Genomic DNA, 22,125 nt, shown 5'->3' with positions numbered 1-22,125 from the left:
TGCAATTCCCTCACATTGTGAGGGGGTAGCGTGGCAGCACGAATTTGGTTTTCCAAATAGGACCATTAATGCTCTATTGGATTAAGGTCAGGTGAATTTGGGGGTCAAGACATGACTTGAAAGTCACTGGAATGTTCCTCGAAACAATCCATGACGATTCGACCCTTTTGACATGGTGCATTATCCTGTTGGTAAACACCATCCCCCACAGGAAAAACTGTGGCCATGAATGGGTGAAACTGGTCTGCAACTATGTTTAAGTAACTTACAGACGTCAGGGATTGTTCTATGAGGATTATGGGTCCTAATGCGCCCCATGAAAACATTGTTCCTGGGCGAGAAACCATGAAAACCTGGGAGACCCCATTGTTATAGATGGAGGGGGGTCATAATGTAATGGCTCTTCGGTGTATTTTACAGCGCGTTGAAAGTGGAAAACCAAACTGTTCGTTTTCGCCACATTTTACTGTTTTACAACTGTAAATGGAAAAACGCTCTTTAAGCTTGTGAAAAACTGCATAAAGTTTACAGCGACGATGCTCTACAAGTACATCCACGCCAAAACTCTATGCTGGTGATTTTGATTTGAAAGATACTCTACGATCAGGAAGACTTACTCAGATTAAAGATGGTAAAATAAAGACATTGATTCAAACAAACCCTTGCAGATACATAGAAGATCAATAAAAAAGTGTTCACGACATTCTAGAGAAACTGGGATGCGTAAACAAGCTTGATATTTGGGTTTCTCATGAACTTAAAGAAGTTCATTTGACGGTACGAATGAAGTCTGCAATAAGTTCAAGAAACGTGAACAAAACAACCCCTTTCTGAAATGAATGATAATTGGTGATGAGAAGTGGATTGTTTTCAGCAACGCGGATTGTTTCCTCAAACGGTTTTGGTCAAGAGGTGATGAATCACCGTCAACAATTTCAAAAGCGGAATTTCATTGGAGGAAAGTTATGCGCTCAGTATGGCGAGATTGGAAGGGTGTGGTGTTACTTTTTTGTACAGAACGGTACAATAAATTCGGATATGTATGGTAGGTAGGTGGAACAAAGCTATCACCCAGAGACGTTCGGTGGTCGTCAATCATAAAGAATTAGTGCTCTTTCACGACAGCGTGAGACCACATCCATCTTTAGCGACCTGTCAAAAATTATAGGAGCTTGGGTGGGATGTGTTACTTCACCCAGCATACTTACCTGACATCGCGCTGTAGAATTTCCACTTGTTCTGTTCTCTTCAATACTCTTTGAAATTAATAAGGTTGAATACAGACGAGGCTATAAATCAGCACTTTGTATAGTTTTTCGCAAATAAAGACCGGTTATTCTACGAACCAGGAACTATGAAGATTACCGAAAGATAGTAAAATATCATTGATCAAAAGGGAGCATATAATATTGATTGGTTTTTAATCATTATTTAAAAATATGGAAAAATGTGCAATGACTTTTCACTCAACCTAACATTTGGAGTTTAAGTTCAGTAACTTTAACAATTTTAATATGTTTCATTATGATACAAAATAAATTTTCAAGAGTGAAATATTAATCGGTGGGATCCATTTCTGGAATTTTGAATGATTGATACATTTAATTAAATGGATATGTTTCATTATGGATTGCACAATGATTATGCCTGGCCTATATATAAATGGTGGTTCATTGGAAACGTGTCTTTCCATTATATTGCCCAAAGCCTTTTAATCATTTATAAAGTTTTCTAGGCTTTGAAATAACTAAAAATAGTTGCATAAAGGTTTAATGGATTTTTCAAAATTTCTATCGCCACATATAACAATATTTCAAAGTTTCTTTTGATTTAAACTTTAGGAACAAAAATCGATTATTTTTCAATATCAATGGGTTGAAATTTCTAAATGTGCGAGAATTTTTTCTTGAGTTGGACTTTCAAATATGGACATTTTCAGTTACTGCCAACTCATTTATGTGCCTTGAATACGAATGTTTAAGACTTATCTGATTTAGAATTGAATTCAAAACACTACTTTTATTAAATATCTAAAGGGATGTACCTTTTTAAATCCCTTTTGGCGTCTTCTATATCTTCTACAGTCTCTCTTGAAACATTGAATTTTAACATATTTGGATCTGGAGCGGAAGTCGAATGGCAATGCTTGTTACTCTCACTTCTATTCCTTTAAAACAAATGCAAAGTGACAAAGAATATTTCTCTTTTAAAATATTTATTCCATAAATGCTAGTTTATTTTAAATCTATATATTATGATGGAGAAGGAAAGGAATGGAACGTGGCTAGTTTATTAATACAGTATACAATAGTATATGCCCTTTGCAAAATAATGCAATGCATTAATATCCATATAGTGTAGGGTGCATTAATCTTTTGACAGATTTTTACAGATTTTGACAGATTTATTTGACAGATATCAACCAAATTTTTTTTGCACATACGTTGGAAAATGTTTGCAGTATACGAAAGAGCATATTGCTTACAACAATTACATTTGTCTCCATTCATAGCTAATAATATTAGTCCATATGAATTAAGATTGGACACGATAACTTTCGGTGAAATTTCGTTTTTGTAGACTTCGGCAAAAACTTATCAATAAAAACTTATCAATTGGTATCAATTAGTATTGCTTATTAGTTGGTAATAAAAAAACAACGGAAGCTTATACCTCTTTGGAAAAACACCTCAAGCCATTATTACAGATGCGATTTAAAATCTAGACAACTTTGTTTATTCTTGCATGCGTTTAATCGATCCTGACTAAACTAGATCACTTTGAAGGCTTTCTCTCCGGTGAAGACAAAATGGTCTTCAGTATCTTCTGCCAATTCTTTGAATCTTCTTTAATGTGGAAACTGATTATCCGCAGTTTTGCTAGTTTCAATGCTTCAGCATCAATAATTTATTTTCTCTGCTACTTGTGTTTTTTATTTTACGTATACTGTATGAAACCAAAACTGTTTACAAATATATTTGACCTCATGCACATTTATTTTTGGCGAAAAAAGCGTTGAAGTTGACTTTTATGATTGCCCGAGTATAGGTAATAGAGTATTTTTTTAAAGTTAATTAAGAAATCGTATATGTTATTAGCTTAGTACAGAAAATAAAGGCACTCAAAAAGTTACGTATAGATCAGCTTCGAAATTTTTTAAAATCAAGTAACATCTATGTTCAAAATTATTATTAAAAATAAAACTGCAATAAAGTTCAAAACATAAATTTAAAGTAATAATGCTTTAAATTGTATCAAAGTACAAATCCATTAAAATATTGTATTAAATATAAATCAATTAATTTTTTACACGTAGTTTATGAAAACATTTTTGAAGCTATTTATTCAATTTAGTATATACGTGTATGCTATTTAATCCGTAATTTGATTCATTAAGTTTTGCGTACGTGTTTTTTTCAGTAAGCTTTACTTGTCAGAAAAAGAAATTTATTAAATCTGTAGTTTTGTACAGCAAAAGAAATTTATTTAGTAGGCAGTGAAGAAATTACGGCTTTTGAATTGGATTGAACTAGTTTATTTTTTTTAGTAAATTTAATTTCATTCGTTAAACTTTGATATACATAAACTAAAAAGAAAAAAAAAAACAGAGTTACGTTTTTTTGTCTATTCAATTTTAATGCTTTAAAAAAGAGCTAGTAATCTTTTTTTAAAGATTGTGCTATACAAATAAAATATAAAAGTATCTATCGACAATATTTGTAGTATGTTCTGCTAAAATTTGCCTCATTTTAGCTTTTATAGTCATTGGACGCATAATTTTGCAAGTTAGCGTGCGTTCAACCAATTTCTATAAAAAGTTTTACATACGTGTAATCGAATACATGCTGAAGCAATCTCCTAAAAAATTGACCATCAATTATGCTGTGTTCGAAGTTAAATCCAAAGGTTCCATCTCGATTTACGATGATCTGCAAAGTAAAAAAGCAAATTATGGGACTTACATGAAATAATTGCTGAATTTCTGTTCTTCTTAGGGGATGAAAAATAAGTAAATATTCTATTAATCAGTACTAAATAACACTTAAATCACAGTTAAAATTGGAAAATCTATACAAAAACAGTTAATAAAGATTGAATCGTGGTGGCTGAGTGGAAACAAATTTTAAAAGAATAAAGAACTTGCATCCTAATTTCGACCTGTTACAGCCAAGAGAAAAATCTCCAAAAAAGAGAGTAAGTCGTTAAAGGCCGTTGGATTGTAAATTAATGGTTAGTTCCCTCAAAAAGTTGTCCAGGATGGCTAGTTTTATTTTTTTATTTTTATAGCCGTAGTTGAACAGCTGACCCAATTTTATGGGTTTACGACTACTAATAACAAGCTTAACCCCGTCCCGCCCCCGTAAGGTGGCATCCGGGGACACTCCGAAAGTTCGAAGTGAGCGCAACAGTTCAATTACATAAGCAAACATATTCAAAATTTTCAAATTGGAGTTTTAACAAATAGGTAGAATATTAAATATGAAACTCAGAAAACAGTGCTACTTAGAAATAAACTAAATGCAAACAAACATTACAACACTATCAATCAGAAGAGATATTGATGTCGCATCTTCAGTAGGGGTGCTGAGTTAATAAAAGGAAACAATTTCACATGGTTAAATATAGGATGTTCGTAACTCAGAATATAATTGCAGCTGGCACAACAGTACTAAAAGTATCAAGTTCCAGCAATATTTTTTTAAAACAAGAAAGACATATATNATCAGAAGAGATATTGATGTCGCATCTTCAGTAGGGGTGCAAAGTTAATAAAAGGAAACAATTTCACATGGAAAATATAGGATGTTTGTAACTCAGAATATAATTACGGCTGGCACAACAGTACTAAAGGTATCAAATTCCAGGAATTTTTTTTTAAAGAAAAAGACATATATATATATAAACTCCAGGAACACAAGTGATTAAAATTTTCAAAATGAGGAATCACATAGGGGCAGAGATTGACAAAAGCATGAAATTAAAGCACAAAAAGCATTTTAAGATAAAATTAAGTAAAAATCAAACCATAACAGGTAAATCAATAAGCCGTGATTTAAAGTGTATCTTTCCTAACAATAGGCAGCAAAAGGCCATCAGAATTCCTCTTATTATTTCCTCAATTCTCTTTTTTATTTTAGGGTTTGACCAATGCTGCTCTATAAACTTATAGGCAGTTTTTGAATGAAAAAATTTCTCTATAATGTGCTTAAAATTTGTACAATGGATTAATATATGTTCCCAATCCTCAACAAGCTGACAGGTACTGCACAGCTGAGCTCCCCCAAAAAATCTGGCCTGATGTTGTAACTACTAATGTTCAACTCCGCAGCCTTGTAATTTCGAACCCAATCCAGAAGACAAGGGAACTCCTGGATCGAGTATTGGCAGAAATTTGCCTTCGTGGAGGACTTTTTGATGGAGCTGATCCGCATTTGCGTTACATTGAGAGGAAGACCACGAGAACCACCCACGACTAGCTTGATGGCAAGGAGACTCAAATCCATGATCCGTCTACCACTGAGGATATTTAACGTCAGTACTGTGGTCGGAGCAAGCTGGATGCGGAGTTCGTATTGACTGGAATTTGAACCCGGTTCACCTCATTGGAAGGTGAGCGCTCTATCCCCAGAGCCATCGCGGCTCAGGATGCCTAGTTTGTCCGGAGGTATCAGGTTCAAAATTACAAGACTATGTTGTGGAACATTATTGTCGTAAACTCAGAATTGGGTCAGCTGTGGAGCGCCGGTAATAAAACGAGACAAAGTTGTTAAAGCTTAAATAAATCTATATTTTTTATTTATTTATTATGGTTTGTTGCTTTACCATGTGGCTTTATACTATCATATTGAGAGAAACACGTTTCTATACCACAGTAAAAGTATGAGTTAAAATTTTAAGAAAATAAAATGTCAGTTGGTGTGCAAGTATAAAACCGTTAATTTACGAAATACTCTGTTATTTAAAAACAGACACCTGTTTTTTAAGCAGATAAGTACGGTTATTTTAATAAACGAACTCTGTTATTTTAGCAAAAAAAAAAAAAACTTCATAAAACAATTACGCTAACAATGTGGTTGGTGAGACCTGCTAGCAGAATTCGTACGACCAGTCAACGCTGGGCTTCGAACCTAGGTAATCCATTGAGCTACCGAATCTCGATTTTTTTTCTTGTGAAGAAAATCATTAATTGCTTTGATCTTAAAAATCATACTAAAATCACATTCAAGTGTAAAAACATTTAAAACTGTAGTGACCCATCCTTTTTAAATAGCCTGGTAATTAAACGTAAAAATAGATTTAGATAAACATAATAATCCGGTATAGTATCATTTTGGTATTGAAGTCGAAACTCAGTTTTTGTATACGATGTTCAAAACAATAAAATAATTTCGGATTCATAAAAGCAAGTATAGAAAATAATCACAAAATGATTTGAAAAGCATTCGAGTTATCTTAGTATTCAAACGGCAGTTCAAATTACAGGTTCAATATTCAAACCTGTAATTTGAACTGCCGTTTTATTCTGCTTATGATTAGAGTGAAAAACAGAAGAAAAAAAATTGTTTTCTCAACAAAACAACTTTAAATCGTCTAATATAGAAAGAAAATTCTGAAAAACAAATATTTCACGTAAACATTTTTTAACATTTAACGGATAGCAGTTAAGAACAGAAAAAATCTGTATTTTTCTTTAAACAATTTTTTTTTCTATGAAAAATATTTTATATTTTGGTAGTATTGACTGTTGTTTTTTTTACAGTGTAGGTCATTCCATCAAAATAAAATTTAACTATATTCGTTATCATTTGGCATGTTTTAGTTCTTGGAGACCAACTCAATGATAGTCGAAATTTACCACATTCAAGCGATTTTCTCTGGTACTTTCGAGGGGCAGTAGGAAGCCTCTATCCATAGTATCTATTTTAAAACTTAACAGTATTAATAAAATTTTGATGGATACCAAATATACTAACAAGGGCATATTTGTACCTATCTTAATATATTGGTTATAAAAACTACATCAATTACCATAGTACCAGTAATGAATATTACTAAAAATAATTGGCGTCAATAATATTATTTTGATTTTTAAGTTTCTTCTAAATGAATTACTACCATTTCTCCATTATTTCAGTTAAGAAGTATATGGTTAATTTTTTTAATTCATTTGATATCAAAATAAATTTAGCATCATTGGCGTCAATTATATTACAGTAATTTTTCCCCGTTTTTTTTAAACGTATTAGTACTATTTTTTTAAAATTTATTCTCTTTTCAATACATGCCTTAATTTTTTTCTCCAAATACCATTGTTTTTAAATTATTCAGCTTTATAGAAATCCATTTCAAAAACATAACTGTAAAAAAATAAAAGCATGGTTTCAGATAACTTCAGAAATGGGTGACGTAGCCTACGCATGCTACCCATAAATGTTACCACATTCACATTGATCATTTTGTTTATCTGATATAACGACTAATAAATATTTAAATACTGAAGAACGTAACGTGTAATAAAATCCTTTTTAAATAATTATCGTTAAAATATTTAAAAAATGAATGGAACCGGCTATAGTTTAATATATTAATATAAAAAAATGATTAATTCTTAACTAATCCAGAAAATTCCATTTATCAAAACTCGAATGATCTAATTAAAAGTTTTTAATTTTAGAATTGATAGGTAAAATTACCACTTTCATCCATTTCTTAAAATTTCAGGACTCTAGCGGACAGGAGGAGCTGCAAGAGGGACACTTAGGCAGACACATAAATTCTTCATTTTATTGTTTTTACACTACACAACCTTTCAACCCTTACTTAAAAGAACTCTATACCAAGGGAGAAACTGTCCATCACAAATTCTCTTTCATCTCCATAAGTTATTTAAAAACTAAAGGTTAGAAAAGTGAGTTGAGACTTTAGTAGGTCATAAAGTTTCAATTGCTGAAAAGAAATTTTCAATATATCAAAATGAATGCAAGTTACAGGAAGATAACTTAAGAAAAAAAGGTTATATGCTTTATTTCTCCCTAAATCCGGATAGCCTTTATTTAAATGGATACCAATAAATAATTCTCGCATTGAAGATTTCGAACAATCAAATATTTACATTTTCAATATTGAAGAAGTTAATATTTAATTCTTAGATCGAGCTTCAAGGGGCAAAAATAAAACAACTTCTCTCACAGACACGGAAATGTTTTTAGTTCAATAAAAAATAGCATTGCACTTAGCACAATAAAAGAAAACAAATATACTGTATAAGAAATGATGTCATGATATTTAAAGATTTCAAATTTGCTCTGTTTTTAGTATTTATTTATTTTATTAGTTTTTACCATTCTTACCTGAAATTCGTCAAACCATCTGTTTCCACTATTTATATCAGTTCCTCCTCCATGTATAAAATGGCTTATCATGTGAGATTTCCTGTTGGGCATGTCTTTGTTTGATACAGGTTTATCCAGACATAAGATAAAGAGGGCTTTTTGAATAGCATTGATAGACTTTTTATTTATTGGATCATCTAAAAAATATATATAATTTTTAAGTGTCATATATTTAAATGGAAACACTTTAATTTAAGGGTGTGTTTTAAAATGCAGTTTTAATTAAGAATATTATTGGTATTTTTGAAGCCGCCTTTGGTTATCACTAGGTTATCGAAACATAGAATAAAGTAGGAATTTCGAATAACATTGATTTATCAAATCATCTAAAATCATATTACTTTCTAAGTGTCTATATTTGAATAAAAACGTGTTTTTCGATAATCAGTATATATTAAGAATATTAATGGCATTTTTGAATCCGTATTTGGTTATCACTGGGTTATTCAAACATAGAATAAAGTAGTAGTTTTGAATAACATTGATAGATTTTTTTATTAATCGGATCTTTTAAAAAAATATATTGCATTCTAAGTGTCTATATTTAAACAAAAACGTGAAATTAAGGATGTTTTTCGATAATCATTATATATTAAGAATATTAATGGTATTTTTGAATCCGAACTTGGTTATCACTGGGTTATTCAAACATAGAATAAAGTAGTACTTTTTAATAACATTGATAGATTTCTTTATTAATCGGATCTTTTAAAAAAATATATTGCATTCTAAGAGTCTATATTTAAATAAAAACGTGAAATTAAGGATGTTTTTCAATAATCATTATATATTAAGAATATTAATGATATTTTTGAATCCGTATTTGGTTATCACAGGGTTATCCAAACATAGAATAAAGAAAGATTTTTGAATAACATTGGACTTTTTAATTATCGGATCATCTAAAAAATATATATAATTTTTATGTGCTGCATAATTAAATGAAAATACTAGCAATTTTAATTCAGAATATTTATGGTATTTTTGAAGCCGTCTTTGGTTATCACTGAGTCATCAAAACATAGAATAAAGTAGGACTTTTGAATAATATTGATAGACTTTTAAATTTATCGGATCATCTAAAAATATATTACTTTCTAAGTGTCTAGATTTAAATAAAAACCTGAAATTAAGGGTGTTTTTCGATACTCAGTATATATTAAGAATATTAATCGTATTTTTGAATCCGTATTTGGTTGTCACAGGTTTAATCAAACGTAGAAAAAAGAAATATTTTTGAATTACATTGAGGGACTTTTTAACTATCGGATCATCTAAAATATATATATATATATATATATATATATTTCTTATTTGTTGCATATTTAAATGGAAACATTAATTTAAGGGTGTGTTTTAAAATGCAGTTTTAATTAAGAATATTAATGGTATTTTTGAATCCGTCTTCGGTTGTCACTTTGTCTTATAAACATATAATAAATTAGGACTTTTGAATAACATTGATAGACTTTTTTATTTATCGGAAAATATTTCGGAATATATAAAAAAATATTTCTTTCTAAGTGTCTAGATTTAAATAAAAACATGAAATTAAGGGTGGATTTTGATACTCAGTACATATTAAGGGTATTAATGATATTTTTGAAGCTACCTTTGTTTGTTACGGAGCAATCCCAACACAGAATAATAGATAGCCTTTTGAATGGAATAAAGATAGACTTTTTATTTATCGTATCATCTAAAAAGAACGATTATTTTTTTATGTGCCTTATATTAAAATAGAAACACTTAATCGATCATTGACTTATTTTTTATTGTCCAAAAACAGTGTAGAAATCACGAACAAACACGCTTACCAATGTGAATAAAGCACGAATAATGACACATAAATGGACAGACCTTGTATAAATAAAATAGTTTTTAAAAATTGACTTACATTTACGCAAAGTGTTGTAAGCTTTAAGCCATTTATCCCTATGTAGAGTTGTAAGTATTCCTATGGGTAGTTGGGGTTCTTGAGACTGATCTACCACTTTCTTAAGTTGCGAATAAATCTGATCTTCGTGAAGTGGTTCACCATCATCGCCATAAACTTTGCAGCTAAAATACTTAAAAAATGGAAAATATTTAATGTTTTCCATTAGAAAAACTTATTCTAATTAATCTAACTGAGAATGCAAGAGCAAAACCAATTTTTTTAATTTTAATTAATTATTATTTTTATTGCTAAGTTATTCTGAATACGCTTACATTACATCTGTACTATATTTTATTTTCAATTGTTTTGCATTAACTCGGGATGTAGAGAAATTCATTATATATAACATAATCATATATTCTAGAATATAAAGATTCCTCAGAATAGGTAGAGGTAGCGAATTTTGTTTCGTTCAAAATTTATCAAAAATTAAAAAACAGTTTTTAAGCTAAAGTAAAAATATCAACTTTGCTCTCTCTTAGTAGACTTTGATATAAATATATCCTTTTAACAAATTAATTATGCATATTATGGGTGAAAAACAAAAGTTTAAGTAAGGGAGGAAAAAAAAAGCATTTTCAGAACTTGGTGAATCGCTATTGAGGAAGATAAGGTGAAAACAACAAAAATCAGTTTGATTATCAGATGGAATTTGAAGATCTTTCAAATAGTAGCCTTTTATATATACACTTAGACTGTTAGAATTTTCATTCTAAAATTATGGCAAATTAACCAACAGCAGTCTGTCTATCCAATTATCCATAAAGATTACGGTAAGGAAAATTTTTTACCTTTGCAGTTTTGAAATCGTTTACAACTGGTATGGTAATAAATCCATGAATGCAAAATTATACGTTTTTTTTAAAACCATTTACAGCTATCAAGTGATCAATACTATGAAAACGAATTTAACTGAACATTAGAGCTAGGTTTTAACCATAAGTATCAGGCATTAGAGAGTGCATGACACTTGAAACTCGTTAAATGTTGAAGAACATGGAGGAAATGTTGTGGTATCAAAACTGGGACACGAACCCCCGTTCTGTCTGTTATGAGACTGATAGATTAGCCCTCTCGACTATATTATGTACGCAGCTGCATAAAACTAAGTGTGCTTCATTGGGTGAGCTTAGTTAGGTGGGTTTAGTTGGTGCGTTAAAATTCTGGTTGTTTCACCGTATTAGGTGAAAATAGTTAATAAACGGTTTTTCTACCAGCTAACAGTTTTAATACCATCTTATTTATTGTTATTTGACTGTTTTGTTTGAAGATGTTGAAACAACAAACAAATTAACGGTTAACCATTTTTCCAAAAAATTTATTACAGCGTAAAACAAAAGCAATCAAATAAGCCTTCTTGGCTTTATTCCCGTGTTTTAATACGTTGACGCATTTTGGAAAATAATTTTTGTGGATTGTAAGAAGGTAAATTGTGGTAAAGGAACTATTACCTGTAACGACGAATAGCGTATAAAGTTTTTTTATTAATATCTACAAAAATTTCAATATAATTTCATGTAATTTGGTACATACATCATCCTATATCTGGTTATTTGATAGAAGCATCAAAAATGCAAATTTTAAATTTGAATGTCTTTTCCCCCCTTAAGAATTGCATGGAAACGAACAACAATGTTCATTGATGTTCGAGTCGTAATCTCTAACATAAATGCAGTCGTCGTACAAGAATGTTAAGGATTAGTAAAATAAATACTATTTATAATTTGACATGCTATTTACCACGTCTTTGTGTAATTTTGATTCTCAAAAATATTTTTTCAAAGTTGTTATGCATATTTCAGAACAGTTCACTTGTAATGCAATAACTTTCCAGCAAATTAGAATTTCTAAAAACAAAGTGTTAAGTTCTTAAATTAAATTGGCCCTTTCATCACTTCAAACTTCAACTATGCACTTAAACGTTCCATAAATTGCGTCTCGAGGCTTTTTTATTACAATTTTATTAGTTGATAATTCTTGAACTAACAATTGGATATTTTTTTATTCCATCGCATATTATGCACGTATTACTAAACATATGCCTAATTTCAAGTTCCTAAGTAATATAGTTCTGTATAAACAAAATGTGACGTAAAATTGGAAACATAATACAGGGGCTGCATGAAATTTTTTTAAACCAAGAGAAACAGCACGATTTCTTTACACTGTTCATCTACGAGTATTTTTTGAAGATATTTTAAAATTACTTTTAAATCGTATTTTGAAATTTAAAACTATAAAAAACAAGTTTTAATATTAAAATAACTTTATATCGGCCAAAATATTTCATACTTACATGATTTTTATGTGCAACAACAATGTGGTTCTGTGGTTCGTCCTCTAAATAACTTAAAAAAATAGAATCACGGGGAGAATTAGGGATTCTACAGCCAGCAAACATATCACAGTAATTAGTCATATCTAAAGGGTGGCCTCCAATGACTTCTTTTTCCAGTGTAGAACTGTATGAGAAATAAAGAAAAAAATATTTTTAATGCGGTACATAATAAATTTTGTGTTTGAATTATTTAAATAATTTATGTTTCAACAACGCATTTATTTGAAAATGAAAAATATTTGAAAAAAAAGGAAAAAAATATACTAAACGGTTTTACTGGATTTTACTTACTGATATTTGGGCCTTAATAATTATGTATTAAAATTTAAAGTAGTCAATATTAAAATTTTCAATAAAATATATTAAAGTTTCCATTATTAATAATTCTTTTTAGAAGTGATAAATTTTGAGAAAAGTTACAGTAATTTTCAGTAAAAATTACTAAACCTTTTTCTTATTTATTAATTAGCTGTCTTTAGTGACTACCTGGTCCACCTTTTTAAATAAGTAGAATTCCAAGTATCTCGAAACTGAAAATGATATTATCTAAAATCAACACTATGTGTACGTATAAAAGAGATACTTACTCTCGCATTGGCTTTCGCATATACAAATCTCGAATACTTTTGGTTATTTTTTAGATTTAAAAACAATATCTTTGAATTGTGCTATTTAAAAAAAATAATTAGTTTAATGGTGCTGTTAAACTGAAAGAAGCAAAACTAAGTAATTGAGTATTTACGTTTCTACTTTACTTTATGTTTAGTTTTTGCATTTATCAACTATGGTACGTTTAATTGGCAAGTAATTGAGTATTTACGTTTACGTTACTTTTTTACCTTTACGTTTAGTTTTTACATTAATCGATTATGTCACGTTTAATTGGTAATTGAAATTGACTTTTACTTGCAACCAGATTGTTTTTTTATGCCTATGAAAGATTTTTTCACGGTATGTAACTCTAATTTGCTTCTTTTCACAAAACCTACGAAGTATTTTGGCAACAAAAAACTGAAACAAACTGAGCTATATCCTTGGCAGATATAAAGACTAAAACAGAATAGTTTGAATAAATAATAAAATAAAATGTTCTACATTTTTATTTTAATTTTGTCAATAATTTAAGTCGAAAACCTAATTCTTTAGATCCATATTTTAGTTTTAAAAACGGTTAGCAATTAACCTCGGAGAGAGATGAATTTTGTGAAGAGAGATCTACCGGAAATGCGTTCCTTGATTTTTTAATTCTGGTTATCTAACAGTAACTTACCTATTTCCCCCCTCTTTTTTACGCCCTTTGGTATATTAAGGTATTTTATCTTGCATTTTCATTCGTTTACTTCCATTTTTTCTGTTTTTTTATAAATTTCAAACTTAAAAGTTAACAATTAGACTTAAATTTTACTTCAAGCACTGAAGTTTATAATTGGGAATGGTGGAATGTTCTAAAATTCACGCGTAAAAGGTAATTGTAGCAGGTAAGTGTATCCCGAACAGTAATAATAAAAAGATGAATGATAGACTAAATAATAAAATGCTTAATAAATCAGAAGACAATAGAAAGGATAAACGAAATAATGATATGATTGGTAATTAATTACACTTATATGACTGATAATTATTAAAATAATATGATTGATGAACTAAATAATATTAGTATTTATATTAGTATTGATATTAATGTATTTGACAAATCAAATAATATGAGGGAAGTTAAAATAAACTGTAATATTGTTAAACAAAATACTGTAAGAAATAAACTAAATGATAATAGGAAAGATAAAGTAATTAATATTTGGGCTGATAAACTGAGGATGTTGAACTAAATAACAATAGAATTGGTAAAATAAATATAACTGATGAGCAAAAAAGTAAGAATAAAAATATGATGAAAAAGTAATAGGATTGATGAATTAAGTAATATTAGTACACAATCAATAAATAATGTAGCATAGATAACTCAGCCGAGGTAACTTTTTTTTTTAGAAAAAGGGAGGCGAGTTGGAAATGTAGTTGCTGGTGTGACGAAAAGGATCAAATTGCAAGTAATGATAAATGAAATTCAAGCAACTGTCAGTACATTTATTTCGTTTTTTTAAAGTAACATGAAATCGAAGAATCGACTACAAAGAGCTTCACGATCTCAAATAACTGGAGCTTTGCAACTCCAATAATTATTGAAAATGTTAACAGAGCTCAGAATAGTTGTCGATGTAAAACATTTAGTTGAACTTTCAGTTAGTCCTTCTGTTGTATGACAATGTTAAAGCACATACAATTTATAATGAAGAAACTTTGACAGAAGCTCAAACGGTTTCTTTATATGATAAAGTGTACGCATATGAAGAAATGTATATAAAGAAAAGCGTTATGTATATAAATTTATTGAAATACCTATAAATCAATGACATCACATGTATTGAGAAAGTCTATTGTGCACAGTTTGTATATTTTGCATATTATATGAATTTAATTTTAAAAATAGTAAAACGCATAGCTAAAATCTTAAGTAACCAATATGCAATCGAAAGGAGTTCGAATTGAGAAACACGCCGAAAGGAAGAGCGAAAGTAATTTCAGGAGTTCAAAAGCTCAGTTCATTGTTAATAATTTCTTGGAAAATGGTTAAATAACAATTTATTTAATTGTTATCCTACCATATTAAAATAAAACAGTCAAATAACCGTAAATGAAATAGTATTCAAACTGTTAACTCCGTTAAAAACCGTTTATTAACTGTATTCACTTAATCTGGTTGAACTCTGTCAATCTCATGACCAACAGAACGGGGGTGCGAGTCCCAGTGTTGACACCACACTATTTCCTCCATTTCCATCAGCACATTAAGAGTTTCCTGTGTCTTTCGCTCCCCAATTGTTTCATTCACGCATAGATGTCAGCACCAAAAAACTGCTTAATACGAAAAAGTTTATTTCCCATCTCTAACGATAGGTCAAACAACCAGATAAACTAATTAAACCGAATTCCATAATTTATTTGAAAGAACACAACTAAGCCACTACGTACTCCATTGTCCATTACCTAACAAAAAGCCAGGCTCCAATGTCAAGTTAAATTTCTTTTTCATAGTTTTGATATCATGCTAGCTGTAAATAGTTGAAAAACTGTATACTTTTGTATTCACGTTTTTTACCATATTAGTAGTAAACGGTTTTAAAACCGTAAAGGTAAAATATATTCTTTACTTAAAACTTTTCGGTTAATTGGATGGAAAGACTTTTGTCGGTTATTTTACCATACTTTTAGAATGAAAATTATAACAGTTTTGAAGGGTCCTTTTAATTCTTCTGAGTTTCTGTAAATTAAATGTTATTAAGTAACCTCTGCCTTTTTATTTAATGACTTTAATCAACATTTCTGTGTCAGGAAAGTAGTATTTTTATAAACTCACTTGTCAAACTGGCTTTTGAGATTTAACATTGCAGCAACAACTTTAGCTGAAAATCTGTAATAAATTGTCAGTATATAAATAAATAAAATGAATTTTTCTGTATTGCGATATAAATTTTAAAACAATATTATGTAACTTTAAATCTATAAAAATATCTAGCTATAACTAAAAACTGAATTTTTAAAAAGCTATTTTAGACATTTATTTCTAGCCTTTTAAACTACGCTATTACCCATACAATTTCAATCATATTACAATTTTAGCCAGCGAAAATCAAAAAGTTGTTGTAAAGTTTCGAAAAAGATAATAAATAGCTCTCCTTATTTTTCCAATTTTAAATTCTCGGAAGAAACTATGTAACAGAAATTCTTTTTTCCTTTTAAGTAGAGAATTTAGAAAAACTCATTTTTGTGAAAAATGTTTTATGTGAACTTAAGAGGACTCCATAACACGGGAGAAATTTTTCATCGTAAATTTTCTTTCACCACCATAAGTAATTCATAATTCATTCACATATATATATATTCATATATATATATATTCATTCTCGGGATTCAAAAATGTCACTTATTCCTTCATCATTTATACTAATAATAATAACTCTTCGATGAAATATAAATTAGTACAGCAATTTATTTCATTTTTTAAGAAAAATAAATGTTTAAAAAATATTATTTAAATTACATGATGTACCCGAACAAGGTGTAAGGCATTTTTGTTTTCTTTTTAGGAATAGATAAACCAAAGTAAAACAGAAAAAACAAACCTTAAGAGCTTCAAAACTAATTCGAACTTTTAAAAAGGATCAAATCCTTCAATCCTCGGATATAGGGGACAAAATGATCTCCTTTAGTGTGTTTAGCACTTTTCAAAAAAGGAATTAAAAAAGTACATTCATTATTGGGGATCGCAAACTAACATTTCAAGAAAGGGAAAAAATACTATCAAAATCTAACGAATCCCAATTGAAAAAGGCGATCGTGAAAGCATAAAAAATGTCTTCAAATTTCATTAGGTTTTTAGTGTTCTGCACACACAAACTCCTTAATAATAGTTCGTTATTTTTCTATGGCTTTTTTTTCCTTGGCGAAATATTAATGTATGGCCTCCAACACTCCAACTTTTTTGTCTTCATATTTAGTAAGGATTAAGAGAAATAAAAATTAAAGGTGACAAATACGAAACATGTTATTTTTTCTTCCTAAATTTAATGTTCCACTGAATAATATTTTTTGAAGAACCAATTCATAAAATTGTAGGAAATGAAAAGGTTGCACAAACTTCAAGTTGATTAAAACTAATTTAAACGAAATACCTCAAATGAGATTCATCTGTATTAAAATCTTGAAACTCTCCCATGACTGCCATAGAAGAGCCAGTCAACAAGGAGTCTCGCACAGATAAGTAAGCTTCATTTATCCACCATTCACGAATCTGAAGAAAAAAATAAAAATTTATTAAAGTTTCTTGCAGATGTATTTAGCTTCCAATTCAGAAAGATATCACTCACCCAGTTTTCTGTTTTGTTAGATTTGTCTACGAGGGCTGCGTGCAGTTTCACACCTAAGCCATCTGGAGCCCCGAATTCTTTTACAATCTATGAACAAAATGCAAAATTTGGAATCAAGTTCATTAAATATTTTTTCACACACTGTTCAGGTAATGAGCTTTAAGTTGAACAGCATTGTAAAAGTTTATAACTTATACATATTTTATAGCAATTTATATTTTTGATCATTGCCCCTTCCACCTCAAAACAATAAACGTAATTTATATTAATGAGATCAACGTTGGTGTGCCTCATTTTCATTAATTGATACTGCCTTTTTATTAATTGTTGCATATTATTGAGATCGATATTATCCTGTTTCCTTTTTTAGATTAATCGATACATTTTTACTTTATTTTTATTAATTATTGCTTATTATTGAGATCGAGATTGGCCTGCTTCCTTTTTTATTAATTGATACATTTCTGTTTTATTTTTAATAATTGGTTCATATTAATGATATCGATGTTGATCAGTTTCGTTTTTTTTAATTGGTACGACTTTCTTTTATTTTTATTAATGGTTGAATATTATTGAGATCAACGTTGGTCTGCTTTATTTTTAGTAATCGATACTGCTTTAATTTTATTGATTGATACTGTTTTGTTTTTATTAATTGATACTGTTTCATTTTTATTAATTGAGACTGTTTTGTTTTTATTAATTGTTGCGCCTTAGACACCTGCTGTTAAGTTAGCTTGTAGGATCGAACTCACTGGTCCAACTCTTCCCCAGTTTTGTGAGAGACGCCTTAACTCAATGCGTCATCGAAGCTCCGTTGCATGCCACGATGTTCCATTTTTTAAAAATCACAATGGCAACGAAAACCAGATCAAACATATACACATTTTAAAAATTTATAAAAATTTAATAAAATTAGAAGTTTAACGAACTAACTTTTCTGAAATTAGATTTCTCAGGAACTATTCGTCTGATTCTTCAAATTTTATTTTTTACCATATAAAATTACATTCTTTGAAATAACGTAAAAAATGTATACCTTACAATTCAAAACCATTTCGACTATCATTAAAGGAAATAATAAAATAAAGAATTATTTTTTCGCTTCAAATTATCTTAAGATCAAAGAATTTCATAATTGAGTAGAGAATTTTTTTACTCTGCTTAAAAAGTTCTCGAGATTGGCGAAATTCGCTAAAACTGAAATTAATATTATTAGGTCCAAATTTTCGATTACTCTTCTGTCTTGACCAAACTATTAGGAACATATTTACCAGATTATGGCTAACCCATATATTTTGCGGGTTAGAAATGATAATCTTTTGGGTCAATTCGTAGAAATACGTTTTTGTGCTTGGTAACGTAACTTAAAATTCCTTCTGCACAATGCACGTGGTTAAAATGATTTCAATTACGTTTTGCAATTTAGATCAGGGAAATTACTAAATGTTTGGCGAAAGAACACAAACGGCATATATTTTATAAAGCTAAAGATTACTGCCCCGATATTTTGAAATGCTTTCTCGAAAGTTCCAGCTTTCTGCCGATTTCAAGGAAATTTTTGAAAGTTTCGAACGTTTAAAAAGTTAACCATGAACACTACTTTTAAACAAATATCAAACATGAGCTCATGATCATGTTTGAGCTTCTTTCAGACTGCTTTGAGTTTAACTTACGAGAATGATCGTATAATGGTAGTAATTTTATCTCATATAATCGACATTCTCAGGATATTTAGAATTCCTTTATTTTAAGCAAATGCTTAGAATTTTGAGAAGGTATCGAACTCGTACTAAGACCTTTATCTTAAAATTTCTGAAAGGATTTAACCACTCTTATCCCAAATTAGTTGCAATTATCAGTTTTCTTTTTTATTCATGGTTTTGCTCATTCCAAAGAAAAATTTTTTATACTGTAAAAAATTCTGGATCAACATACGATAAGAAGTATTAGCCTCATGCGGGCAACTTCCGTAAAATCTATTTTGCCATAAAATACATTTCTGCTCTTGAATTATATGTAGTAATTTTTAAAGTAATATATATTTAATTAAAGTGATTCAGTGGTTTTATGGTAAATACCACTGTAAAAATTACGGTATACGATTTTCTTTGTTCAGAGAAATTTTACGTCAAAAGTGGATTTTATAGTAATAAAGTATAGGCACCAAAAGGCCGGTATTTTCTTCCGTAATCTGGAAATTTTTTACAGGGCAGTGAGATGACGTAGGAGGAAAAAAAAACATAACAAAAAAAATGAGTTATGATTATCATACTTTACATGTGTTTTTAAATTCTTCATCGGTCTGGAACGGGCGAACAGATCGTAAATATTTTTCTAGTGATGAATGTAGAGGTGGAACTGGAAGCTTAGGAAGAGACTTATGATAATTCATCATCTCTTTGTGCATTTTCATGGAACTTAAAGGATGGGTAGATGCAAGCTTTTCATGTTTCAAAACAATTGACTCTGCCCTGGCTAGCTATAAACATATAAAATTAATTTTTAGTGTGTTCTTCTTTTTCTAATGACATTTCCATAATAACATTTTCAAAATATTCGTTTAAATTCTCAAAATCTTTATCTATATATCTTACGTAATCAATCTATACCTATCTGTAAATTTATCAACATCTATCTTACGTAATGTATCTATACCTATCTATATATTTATATATCTATATACTGAGTGTCGCTCAAATGCTGCCACTAACTTCTAGGGGAAGTAAGGCACATCATAAGGATTAAGAATTAGTTAGAAAACCATGACCGGAAATGTAATTCTGCGCTGCTAGGGACACTTTCCTATTATGGACATATCGTTCGTGTGCCTTTGAACTCCAACTTTTATTTTTCTAAAATACTTTATCCTCATGTTAATCTTATGTTACTGTTATTTTATTTTATATCCGTCGTTGAACAGCCGTCCCAATTTTTGGGGTATACGACTACTAATGTTTAATTCCGCAGACTTGTGATTTTGAATTCAATCCAGAAGACAAAAGAACTCCTGCTTCAAGTACTGGGAAAAATTTACAGACGTGGTTTTTTTTTTGTTGTTGATGGAACTAACCCAAATTTGCGTTACTTGTTGAGGAAAACCTCCAGCGGTTTGAAAGACGGCAAGGAGACTGTAACCCATGGTCCGTATACCACTGATAATATTTTACTTCAGCGCTGTGGTCGGTACAAGCCGGGTGCGGATTTCGTATTTGTTACTATTATTTTATTTTACAACCGTCGCTGAACAACTGACCCAATTTTTGGGTTTACGACCACTAAAGTTCAACTCCGTAGCCTTGCAATTTTGAGCCCGATCCAGAAGACAAGGGAACTCCAAGGGATCAAGTATTGGGAGAAATTTGCCTTCGTTAAGGACTTTTTGATGGAACTAACGCACATTTGCGTCACATGGACAGAAGGACCACGACAACCTCCCACGGTTAGTCTGACGGAAAGGGGACTGTAACCTATGATCTGTTTACCACTGTAGATAATTCACTTCACACTGTGTTCGGTGCAAGCCAGATGCGGATTCGTATCGACCAGCCATCGCTTGGATTCGAACCGGGTTCACCTCATTGGAAGTTGAACGCTCTATCCCCAGAGCCATCCCGGATATGTTACTATTATGTTTCATTTTATATCCGTTGTTGAACAGCCGACCCAGTTTTATGGTTTACTACTACTAATGTTTAACTCCGTAGCCTTGAAATTTTGAACTAATCCAGAAAACAAAGAAACTCCAGGATCAGTACCCCCAGAGGTATGATTTGTTTAGTTATTGTAGAGTGTTCCATTAAAATAGGTTCTGTTTTATCGTAAGTTAATGATTAGCCGAGCTTGTCCAGTTAGTCGCATCATTAAATTACGAGGAAACAGTGAATACTGAACCTATTTCAAAGCAGGTTTTGACAATTATTAATAGAAAGTAGAAAGTTAAGATAATTTAGATAAAAAAAAAGTACCTGACGTTAAAAAGCACTCGATGAAACAGTTCAAAATAGGAAAGCGGCTTTAGCGGCATGCGATAAAATTTCCGATCATGGTTTCCTAGGTAAATCTTAATCCTTATGATGTGCCCTACTTCCCATAAAAGTTTGTCGCAATATTTATGAGACATTCTGTATATAAAAATTAACGATTATTCTCCGTGTTTCCCCATTCCTACAGCCATCTTTGGTTCTTGGTATAATGAAACACTTAGAACCAACACTGTGAAAAAGTTTAGATTATCTCTACACCAAATATGGTGGCAAAAACTTAACACCAAAATTGGAGTATTAAATTCCCACACAAAACTCTTAGATCTAGCTGTTATACGCTCAGCATAGTGAGAATATTTATATACTAGTGGGCTGCGCCCCCTGCTCGCTAACGCTCGCCAACCCCCGAAAATTGCTACGCAATCTTATATGGTTCGCTTCGCAAACCAAGCTCACTTTTCTTGCTACTAACTTAGGTACATTGTAAATCCACAAAATTCTAAGAATTCAAAACAATCATTCAAATCCATATAACAACTTTTTTTTT

The 22,125-nt window shown here is 30.2% G+C and overlaps 1 protein-coding gene across 1 annotated transcript in view; it reads right to left on the bottom strand.

The window, feature by feature from the left end:
* The window catches only part of LOC107451699 (carnitine O-acetyltransferase), a 35,234-nt gene that overhangs the window by 10,642 nt on the left and 2,467 nt on the right, over positions 1-22,125 (bottom strand). The window contains exons 2-10 of the mRNA XM_043043247.2: positions 19,868-20,074; positions 17,593-17,679; positions 17,398-17,516; positions 16,083-16,136; positions 12,629-12,794; positions 10,291-10,462; positions 8,352-8,530; positions 3,829-3,929; positions 2,045-2,167 (exon numbers count right to left, since the gene is read on the bottom strand). Coding sequence (XP_042899181.1) covers positions 2,045-2,167; positions 3,829-3,929; positions 8,352-8,530; positions 10,291-10,462; positions 12,629-12,794; positions 16,083-16,136; positions 17,398-17,516; positions 17,593-17,679; positions 19,868-20,074 — 1,208 coding nt within the window. The remainder of the gene's footprint in view (positions 1-2,044; positions 2,168-3,828; positions 3,930-8,351; positions 8,531-10,290; positions 10,463-12,628; positions 12,795-16,082; positions 16,137-17,397; positions 17,517-17,592; positions 17,680-19,867; positions 20,075-22,125) is intronic.

Source organism: Parasteatoda tepidariorum, chromosome 7 (assembly GCF_043381705.1).
Source record: "Parasteatoda tepidariorum isolate YZ-2023 chromosome 7, CAS_Ptep_4.0, whole genome shotgun sequence".
Lineage (NCBI taxonomy): Eukaryota > Metazoa > Arthropoda > Arachnida > Araneae > Theridiidae > Parasteatoda > Parasteatoda tepidariorum.
This window is presented reverse-complemented; position numbering and strand designations above follow the sequence as displayed.